The following is an 11,303-nucleotide window of genomic DNA, read 5'->3' as shown; positions in this document are numbered from 1 at the left end:
CATTTCACTTTACAGTCGAAATCACAATAAAATGAGAAGAATTGTGAATATATTTAGAAAGCATTCTAAGTTTGTTAGAATTATTATAAAGTCAGAGTTATATGACTCTAATTGTTCAGGTTCAGATCTCAAAAATATAAGAGGAAAATCCCGATCTTTCAACTTGTTTATCCACATCGCTGTTTCCTTTTTCCTTTGCTCCATATTCTCCATATTCGCTTCCCTTCACCTCTTTCACCTCAGTGACATGGGACCATATTTCACTTCCTTTACCTTCACTTTTCTTCCATTTCCCCCTTCTCTGCAGCTTTTATTTTTCCCTTCCTTGTTGCGTTTTTCCCAGCTCTCCCTGCCTCGGTTGCTGTGTCTCGTTAAGGTCCTTGGTTTTCCCCACTCCCTCTGTTACAGCACACATTTCAGTCCCTGCTGATTCTGAATTATTGATGGGTTCTTTGAATTTTATTGAATATCAAATGTCTCCGTTGAGAAGTGGGCAGCCATCGTCCGGTAATCACACGTCGTTTTTAGCATGACTAATGTAGTATCAGAATTATTCACAGTTTTCAGCCACCTCCGTATAATCCAGGGTGTTAGTTTTCATGTTAAGTTTAATTGAGCGAACAGTCGATACTGTATGTTTAACTCAACATGCTCAACCGCAAGGAAGATGAGTCTAAGCTTGCCTTTGGCGCCACCTGTAGGTTTATTTGAGTAATTACGTCATGAACTCTGAAATTACACATTTCAGTTATTAGTTAAATCTGCATTTGTTTTTATTGAAAACCATAAATATTTTTTTCCTAAACTTCACAATCACCTTGCATTAATTTTTGTTGATCTATCAGATGAAATCGTAATAAAGCACATGTAACATTTAGATGATGATTCTCATTTACTTTGTAGTATTTACCTTCTTTTTGGTTGTTTTATTGTTTTCCAAAGAAACCTTTTGTTTATTATTTATAACTATGATAAGTTGAAATGTATTTACTTGATTTGGAATCTGACTGTATGACTGGATTGAATAACTTTTTGCTTTTGAAGCTGCTAATAGGTTTTCTTTTCACAAATACTCTGTTTTTATATTTAGTATATTTATTGAAATATACTTACTTGTTATTTATTTATTTACACTGCCTTTGAGAGTTGCTATTTTTTTTAATTTGTTGTACTTTCTTGCACAATGACAATAAAGAGATTTTTATTCTGTGTATAAATTAAACACAAATGTGTGAGTATAACTGTATGGTGACACTGTCATAAACATGACATAACACCTGTTATGAACATGAAGCAGTCTTCGTAAATGTTTATATTGTTATGAAGTGTTATTTGGTAAATAAAGAAACTTTTAATGCAAAGCTGCATTAAAAACAGCATTGAAAGTCCATTAAAAGTGTCAATTTTGCATTATGTGGTAATTAATGACTCTTTTAATGTAAAGTTGCACTACAAGTTACATTAAAAGTCAATTAAAAGTGTCAACTTTGCAAATTTTGGTAAATAATTATACTTTTAATGCAAAATAACTGCATTAAAAGTCCATTAAAAGTCTCAATTTTGCATTATGTGGTAAATAATGACTCTTTTAATGTAAAGTTGCACTACAAGTTACATTAAAGGTCAATTAAAAGTGTCAACTTTGCAAATTTTGGTAAATAATTAATTAATAATTATACTTTTAATGCAAAATAACTGCATTAAAAGCCCATTAAAAGTTATTATTTACTGAATGACACTTCACAAGAAGACTGTAGACGATATAGGAAGGCTTCTTCATATATCGTGTTTATTCACACCCTTTTAAATAAAGTGTTACCAAATGGGGTAAAGTTTGTGATTATAACGTGACAAAATGTGGAGAAATGTTAAGGAGTGGGACGGGATTTAAAGTGAGGCTGCAGTACACCGGTGCAGACGCTAGATGGCACAAATGAGCCAGGTTGATGTCGCTGCCTTGATTAAACTGAATAAATAAAAATAAATATTAGAAATTAAAGTTTAAGATTTCTTTCTTAGTAATATGTTAACATAAATATAGATATTTTTAAAGTTTATAGTTTTTCAGTGAACCGAGTACTGTGCGTGTATTAAGATAGTTACGGAATCACATGTCTTCATGAGCACTGAGAAACAGATATTGTTACATCCGGATTAAAAATGCTCCATTTGTCCTTTTCTCTTAATTCGAGCCAGATGTTACCTCCAGCACCGGGACGCAGCGTGTCACTCAGCCCGCCTGTGACCAATCAGTGCGGGGCTAAGCTCCTCCCTCCCGCCCCGGCAGGAGCGGCTGGGTCCCGGCGGGGTTCTCCTCCTTTCCGCTGCTCCGCTCTCCGAGTCCGGCCGTTTCTGCTGCCAGAGCTGCTCGGCCTGCCCATGGACAGAGGAGCGATGCTGACCGCGGCTCTGCTGTGCTGCTGGAGCTGCACCGTGTGTGTGGTCACAGCCATCCGGAGGACGGATCTGTTCCCTTTCGGGGATTTGAACGGAGATTTAATTTTACCAGAGGGCGACGATGAGACATCCAGAGCGCTGACCCTACCGAGACCCTTTTACTTTTTTGACTCCCCTTTTTCCCAGCTCTATGTAAGTCACTTTTTAGTTTTAGTTTTTTCCTCCATTTTTAGCTTGTGATAGCTTAATTTGTTCCAATGCATTTGCAAATTTGCTCCAGTCTGTCATTCTCCTTAACATGGAAAGAGTTCATGCACTAAAAAGATGTTTAAAAAAAAGAAAAGAAAATTACTGTTTAGCTATAATTGTTTATACATTTTTTAACATTAGAGTATTATTAATGTACTTCAACAATCATAAACGAAGCAGGTGAAGGAAGCTATTATTATTGTTTTTATGTCATTTGCCGATGTAACAGGTCTCTCTTGTAAGTTTCAATAAATTTTCCTGTATAAAAAAATTATTATTACTAATTGTAATAATAATAATAATAAAAGGTAAGAAACAGGCTACAAGGTTTTCCAAACTCTACAGAATCCATCGTGTTGTAATTTATTTTTAAATTTGCGAATAAAAATATGAAAAAATGAATGAACGACAACAGGCTGTTGCCAAAACCATCTGTTATGAAGTCTATTTAACGAAGTGGAAGGAAAATTATACATTTTCTCAATTTTTACAATGATTTAATCTTCATAAATGTAGCTGTTCTGCAAGGGTTGTTTTGAAAACATTAGTGAACAAACTTCAGTTTGAACTTCAGCAAGTCATCTGAAAAACCAGTTTAAATTGGAAACATTAAGTAATTAAACAGATGTACCTAATAAAGTGAATACTAAACAGAGATGTTTCAAGTAAAAGTTCGTCAGTCTGGGCAGTAATCATTCAACGTTCTCCTGATTAAATCTGTTCATTTTGTACTTCTTTGCATCACACTTCACAGGAATTATTGGTCATGCTCTGCCATCACGGATAATATCAGACTGAAAGTCATTTAAATGTGGTTTGCTGGTTTCCTAAACATAATCAGGTCCAGGCAGGGGATCCTTGGGGCTGTTCCAGTGGTTTAGGGAGGCAATGAAGAGGTTCATTATGTGGTTCCTGGGGGTTCCAGTGGGTTATAGGGGATGTGGGTTTATTTGGAGTCATTTTTTAACACCAAAGCTTGATTTATGTCTTGGTTTAGGTGGCCACCAATGGCATCGTCTCGGCTCAGGATCTGCCAATGGAAAAGCAGTATGTTGATGATGGTCTGCCTACAGACTTCCCTGTTGTGGCTCCATTCCTAGCCGACATCGACACAAGTGGAGGACGAGGAAACATTTACTACCGCGTTACTGAAACGCCCAGCATACTTAACAGATTCGCTCAGGTATGTTGGTTTTAAAGATGTCTGGTTTTCAAACTTCAAAAATGTAAAAACCGTGCTTCAGATTTGACTTCTTCCCTTTTTGGTTCATCCTCCATTAGTGCATCTCATTGTCCTTCCCTTGTTCATTTGACATTCTCTCCCTTCTTCATCCGTTGGTTCATTCATCTTACACCTCCAGGAGGTTCACCGGGGCTTCCCAGATGCAAAATTCACTCCCACGCATGCCGTGGTGGCAACGTGGGAAAACGTCGCTGCGTACGAAGAACAAGCTCGAGCCAATGGCGCCACCAACAAGGTACAACACTCGTAACCTTTGTCCAAATTCAACCCCCTACTAGTGGGGTGGTGTTCTGGAGACACACAGTCCCAAATTCCTGTAAATCGTGTTTCGTTCAAACTAATCCTGAGGTGGGAGGTACATAACCCCCACCTTTCCCCTCCTAATCTGCCTCTTAACCTTTTTAAAGGGTCAGAGGCCATCTTTAAGTGTCATCAAAGAGTCCCCCGCCCTACCAACCCATTACTCCTTCCTCCAGTTCCCACACTAACCTTACCCACTCAAGCATAGACCAAGTCTCCCCTCTCAGTATGTTACCTAGTCTTCATAAAGTTTCTAGAAATATTGTTTCATATAGTTTGGGGGTTTTGAGAGGAATGTAGAGAGGAAATAAGTTGCTGAAACTGGGTCAAGAGTTTAGCTGTAGGCTACAACTTGAGTCATGTTTGTTTACCTTGCAAGTTCCAATAAATGCATCAACAGTCATCACTAAAGTCTTTCAATACTTCAACAAATTCTAAAACCAACGAATAGTAAGTGCACAAAGTATGTGTCTTATGTCCATATGGTTAGAACGGTCAACAAATAAAACAACCAAGTTTTCCCTGCAGGAGCTGTTTGACAGATGTGCCCAGCTCCAGCTGTTGCTCCCATGATGAATGGTGCAGTACGTGGGCTAAACTAGCTGCATGTTGTGCACCTGTTTCATTCCTTTCCACAAGATATAAGCTTAAGCTAGTTGACCGGATTTACAGTATTTCACAACTCATGCCTTGAAAATCCACGTTGTCACGTTAAAACAGCAACTTGTAATGTATTTTGTTGGGATTATGTAAATCAAGAAAGGAGTACAGCACAAGTGCCAATGGAGGGCAAAAACCTATTCACCGAAGATGAATACCATTGATTTTAGCTGTTAGCCTACCTAACCTACCAGCATAACGCACTAAATCTTAAATATACAGCATGATATATGAAAGAAACGGGACACAGTGCTTTGCTACTAATTGTCAACAATAAAGTCCAAGTGTATCACATTACACAGGTCAGGTTAATAGCTAGGGAGACGGAAGTAGTTATGCTAGCTTGACTTTGAAAACCTTAACATGTAGATGTGGTGTGGATTTATTTTACTGGGTTCAGTAAAACAAATACTTAATACGACCCACTCACCATCTCTGACAGATCATCTGCATAGCAGGTATTTAAATTATCTGCGTTCAGACGATCACTTATCAATAACATTCAATATGTCTATAGTAACTCTGGAGGAGTTACACAGATCCACAGCTGGGAATCTTTCATCCTTCCTTTCCATCACAAAAAACTCTAATTCAATGAAAAGCATAAAGTTTCAATACTTTCTGAGTCACTACATGTTTGTGAAAAATATAGGCCCTTCATTTTAAGCAAGTCACAGTTACAGGCCTGTTAGAAAAGGTTTTCTTGAACTGCATCAGAAACTTTGCTTCGGTTAAACCCTGGGAAAGTCTCCAAGTAAAGCCAGGCAGACTGAGGTGATCGATTGAACAAACATTGCTTTGTAGTTCCTGGTGTGCAGCTTGTGGGATGGTGGGATGAAGGGAGTGGCAGATTCAAGGAAAACCCCCAAGGAATCTTTCTGTGACTGTCCAACCCTCTCAGCAGTGGTTGCTCTTTGTCTTCGCTTTCCTTGTATATTTTCTTTTAGATTTATTTCTATCTTGCTGCATGATCAAAAGCCAAATATTGAAACAATTATGAAGCACTTTAGGACTTTGCTCAGTACCTTGAGCTTGGTTTGACCGCAGTGATGCCAATGTTTTAAATCAGGATCAGTCTCCTGATCTACTGGAGTTTGTAGTTTAAAGGGTCCATCCTTTTGGAACGGATTGGTGTCTCTGCTTCACTGTGTCTCCTTTGGACTGATAGCCTCTTCCTTTGAAGACATTAGCCAGAGGTGCAGGGTGGAGTGGAAGGGGGCTGGGATGGTATGTGTGTGTGTGAACTGATTAACCTGAAGTGTGTGTTTTTTAGGTTGTGTATAAGAAGTCATGGGATGGCGTTTTGGGGGAGGGGCCAGACTGTGGAGTGTTCTGGAGTTGGACGGGAAACAAGAAGTGCTTAAGGAAACAAATAACAGACATGAAGACCAATAAAGCAAGAGAGTCACCATTCACATCATTCTTTCTTAAAAAGATAGATTGACTTACATGTAGAAAAATGCTACTAGCATAACATTTATCAATTTGAACACAAAGACGTTGGTATATTAAGTTTGCTTACTTTGGTAATGATTTATGCAGGAAAGCTTTCAATTTTTGTTTTTATCAATATTTACAGAATTCTACCTTCAGTTTTAATCTTTGTAATTCTGCTTCGAATAATATTGACCAGAAAATAATGATCAGAAGTGTAGTTTAAAAGGTAAAAGTTTGATCAAAACATGGATTTTAAGCTAGCAGATGCTATTTAACTTATCTTAATTTAGCTTAATTTAGGTTAGCTTAACTTAGCTTAAAAACCAGGAAGTGGGAAATAGATCGGCTAATGCCTACTTTATTTTAACGAATGTGTTAATGGAGCAGTGTTAGCGATTTCTTTCACCACTTTAACCATCTTAGCTGCAGTGTATCTGTAAGTACTTCCAGTCTTTATGCAATAAACGTAGCTTCACCTTTATGTATTATTAAATCATATTGATAATCACTCCAAAAGTTTCATAAAAACCAACTAATCTACCCCAAAATAATCTAACAGATGCATTACTTACCTTTCCAGGGAATGTCCTCTATCACTTGAGCTTAGTCAGGAGATTTCTGTTTATTAAAGAATGAAAAAGAGGTGATTTTCATCACACCTGTGGTAATATTGAAGAGAACTGGAGAAATGCAGCTAAAACTACTAAATAATATGTAAATAATATATTTAAAGTCTGTATTCACTTTTGTCTCATTGCATCTAGAATAAAACAAACACAGCATTTCATAAAACAAACAATGTACCAACAGGGACTATTATGTTTTCTGTTATTGGTGAAAATCCTGAAGGAGACTGTCCCGCCATCCCCAATAAATTACGGTTTTGGAGTGACCTAGTTAAAGTACAGACTTAAATCTGACTGAGATGGTGAGAAAAACCCTTAAATTTAGTGGCCGACTTGAAGGAATTCAGCAAAGAATGGGTGAAAATTCTTCCATATGAATAGAAACTTAGGATTTCTACTTAAGAGGGTTTTAAGCCGATCATTTCATACGGAATGTCCCTTTAGTTTTCCCGTCTTCCTCACATGAGAGCTGCAAGTGGAAAATTCAACTTGGTTTTCGCTTTAGCACCATAGGAAGCGTTTCAGGAATATGATTTGTTGTTTCTGAGGCCCTCCAGCTGTGACGACTGGGGGTTCTTCTTGGATTATGTTCATTCAGCCTCAAAGCGTGTTCTGACCACTCTTCAACTTTAACACCATGTTATTCTGACCACATGCAGTGGGACCCTTTGAGATTTTCAGTTTTTTAAGAGGTGAGGATGACAAAAACGACATTAAATCTGGAAACCAGTCTGAAAAAATATGTTTTTTTCTCTCAACAAACCAGAATATAATCTGGAAATGTTCTTCAGTCAATCCAAACGTTTATAAACTCAGACACAAAAGTTTATAAGACATGAGTGGAGCATTGAGTGGACAGTTCCTGACCAGAAATCAGTGCGGCGGTGTGTGTTAATGTGTGTGCCTGTGTTGCCAGTTCCCACGCTGCAGCCACGCTGGTGATACTGGCAACCGGACCACAGCTGCTGTCTGCGTCTCTGCCTGTTTGCAGCTGCTCTGTGGTTAACGGGCTGAAACACCAGCAACCAAAAACACACATGTAGAACATGGATCCTGACCTCTTTTCCACATTATGCTCCAGGCTAACCACACTACACATACCTCTGACTTCAATTTGTGCAAGACTACAGCGCCGAAATGCAGCGCTTCTATGTAATTACGCAAATGGGTTTCTTTGGAGGTATTTTCAGCAGTTAGCATGCTACCTTTACTAAATGATGGTTTTTAAAAGAGTTAATGCTGCTGCGGTTATAGATGCAAGTAATTTGGGATGCTTCTCTGCCAGTTTTGCATTTAGAGACTCCAGTTTTTTCCCATTTTTCTTTGGCACGTGGTCCAAACTCAGGCAGATTTTAAAGTCTTGCCTTTGACTTTGACTGGACCATTCTAACACATAATCTATCATTCCAGTCTTCTGTTTGTGCCTAACAGGTTTTGTTCATTGTTTAAGTCCATCAATCTGGATTCTGTTTACTAATATGGTGCCTTCTTAAGGACTGGATTTTGTTTAGAAGTATTGGAATAAATTGGGTTGTATACATCTATGCTGCACTTTTTATGTTTTTAGCTATTCAGTCGAATGTGTCGGCCGAAGAGACACAAAAAAAGACAAAAAGAGAGATTATATAACATTTACAGCGATACCAGAAGCATCTTAAGTAATTTGTAGACACGTTTTCAGAGTTGTCAGCAGTTTTTGCAAGCCAGATTTGCAGTACCGTAACTCCGCGATACTTTGCGCTATCTGAAAAATACCAACGGTTTCTGAAAGGGGAGACGTTGCGCTTTCCAGCCATTATCAGGTTATTGTTATTTTAATGTGGTGAAAAACTCTTTCAATAGACTTTAAATAACTGCTAAATGTAGAATGTTCTGGATAAACGGGCAAATATATTTACTAACAGGACATTTACAGAACTCCATACAAATAAAATAAGAGAAAATATCCAGACGGAGATTTGAGACTTAGGCCTTAAGGTGTTAATGTAAAGCATGTTAAAATCAATGTATCAATCTTTTTTCTTAACGTGACAAACATTTAAAAGCTCTAGTTGTGTGAATATTATCGCAAAGTATTCATAAAGTTAGTTAGTGAGCCAAATAAAGTTTTAAATAAAGCCCTTTATATCAACTCTGATTAACACAGAGGTCTTGGGTTGTTTAAATTAAAGACTGTGACGCTCTGCGGTTTGTTACGTGTAATGTGAAACATGTGAAGCACATGTTGCAGAACAGAACACACTACATGAAGCTGTGTGATTCAAATCTAATGCAGACATTGTAATTATTTACCGGGACGTCCGGACAGCAATCAGGCAGACAACGCAACCCACATAACATAAATCATCTATAATCTCCCCGAAAAGAAAAGCAGCAGCAGAAGGTTTGCAGTAATTTATGTCTGTCTTTGTCTTTGGTCAGCACCACCAGTGTCAGCACCCTGTTTTAAAAAAGAAAAAGGTGTGCGGGAATGTCTGCAGGAAGGTTGAGTGTTGAGCTACAATTTCTGAAAGCCTTTCATCTCTGTTGGCTGTAATTTGTTTTCTTCCAGCTGTGAGTCTGTAAAGAACACCGAGAGGTCTTTGCCAAGGCAGTGAAACAGCACAAGCATTTGGCAAATAACCAAACAGATAGAGGCGGGATTGGGAGGAAGACATAACAAAATGGGCCTTTCCCAATATACTGTAGTAGGTGGAGCGAACTGAAGATTAGAGCATTAGTCATTAGTGATTGTAACAACATTAACACAATGTTTAGTCACACAGAGAAGACATTCCAAGTGAATTCAACATTTACTTAGTGCTTTTGTATCCTCCCATTCCCAACGGTAAAGACAAATCAATACCTGCTTAAAGGACAAACGAAACTCATAGGAACATATCTGCTCTAATTTATTGAATGTGACTATGTGTGTGGGGAGAGAAAAGCTCAAACATTTTTTCAAAAGAGGTATTTGGGTTTTCTTCATCATACATAAACTCAAGTAGCTGTTGACTCCCTTGGTGTTCTTGCCAGAAGATGTTCAGTTTGTTGTTCCCTAAACTTAGCAGATCTACACCGTTTCCCTCCAGTTCATCCACCCCCCAAACTCTTTAACCAAACCTTTAGAGAGTCCAGAAAGTGGAACTAGATGTGCCAGTTTTCTGCTGTCCTGCTCCACATGAGACAAATGGATGGTGGTGGAAATGTACTTTCGTTCCTTCCCAGTTTGTTGTAGTGATGTGAGAGCTGAGTGGAGGATGAGCTAGTATTTGTTTGTTTCAACATTCACCAATGGGTTTAAACTTTGTGTAACTATGAAAAAAATTATGTTGGAAATGGGATTGATATCATGTCATAGAGTAAAATTGTTATTTATCTGCCTCTAAAGAGACTGATGTTATCCTTAAGTATGCTTTGCATGCCCTCTGGGCGTCTTCTAGTGGAGTCGTTTTGACCATGCTCCATAAGGAGAAGGTCTTAGGCCAAACACAAGGCAAACAGCAATAAAGCCAACCCAGGAAGAGGATTATCTTTACATTCAAACTGTTTAGTGCTGGAGGTATTTGGCTCTTCATTGTGATCAAGTGTCCAAACTTCAATATCCGTTTCCCCCTTAGCCTTCCCTGCTGACGACTGTCTGCTTGTTGTTCCCCAACTTAAGCAGATCTACACTATGAAAGTATTAGGTCGCAACATAACTTAATGGATTCTTAACCCATAATGTGTTGGACAACCTTTAATAGGCTCTGCTCATCTAAGATGGGGTTTCCGGTGAAGTTCTTCCACACCAGACTCACTCATCCATGATTTTACAAAAACCTTAGTTTGTGTACTGGTGTTTATCATCATATTATCCAAAATACATTGGTATTCATTTCAATGGAACCAATGGGAAGAGATGTAGCTCCCGAAAAAACAGACCCTCAATCCCTTTACTAGATGTTACTCTGGACACAGTGCGGTTAGGCAAGTGTCCTTCTGGCCGTTGCCAAAAGAAGACTCATCCTGTGGATCGCCAGACAGAGAAGCAACATTCACCACTCTACAGAACAGCAGAGAACATGTTTCCAATGGCAGCATGGAAACATGTTCCACTAAAACATCACACCACGTCACCAGACGCACTGCATTGCACTTGGGGACGTAAGGGTTGAATGGAGATCCTCGATCGCTTTGGCTGCGTTGGTGTCATTTCCAATCATTTCCACTTTGTTATAATACCACTAACATTTGAATATGGGTTATTTAGTAGTGAGAAGAAAAAAATCACAAGGTACAATCCTGGACTTTCTTGACCTCCTGAGAGTAGACCATTCCTTTGGAAAGTAGTCTGCAGTCCTAGTTTCTGGATTTTTTTGTACATCTGTGGCCACAGAGGTGATTGGAATATCTGAATTCAATGCTTTAAA

General features: G+C 38.4%; 1 protein-coding gene across 3 annotated transcripts in view; it reads left to right on the top strand.

Moving 5' to 3' along the window:
- Positions 1 to 2,303: 2,303 nt before the first annotated feature.
- nid2a (nidogen 2a (osteonidogen)) overlaps positions 2,304 to 11,303 on the top strand; it is a 48,162-nt gene continuing 39,162 nt past the window's right edge. For all 3 annotated transcript variants that reach the window (XM_088013240.1, XM_015008383.2, XM_088013236.1), the window contains exons 1-3: positions 2,304 to 2,589; positions 3,644 to 3,829; positions 4,008 to 4,124. In XM_088013240.1, coding sequence (XP_087869366.1) covers positions 2,380 to 2,589; positions 3,644 to 3,829; positions 4,008 to 4,124 — 513 coding nt within the window. In that variant the 5' untranslated portion in view covers positions 2,304 to 2,379. The remainder of the gene's footprint in view (positions 2,590 to 3,643; positions 3,830 to 4,007; positions 4,125 to 11,303) is intronic.

Source organism: Poecilia mexicana, unplaced genomic scaffold, assembly GCF_051168715.1.
Source record: "Poecilia mexicana isolate PSO_F unplaced genomic scaffold, ASM5116871v1 scaffold_2, whole genome shotgun sequence".
Taxonomy (NCBI): Eukaryota; Metazoa; Chordata; class Actinopteri; order Cyprinodontiformes; family Poeciliidae; genus Poecilia; species Poecilia mexicana.
This window is presented reverse-complemented; position numbering and strand designations above follow the sequence as displayed.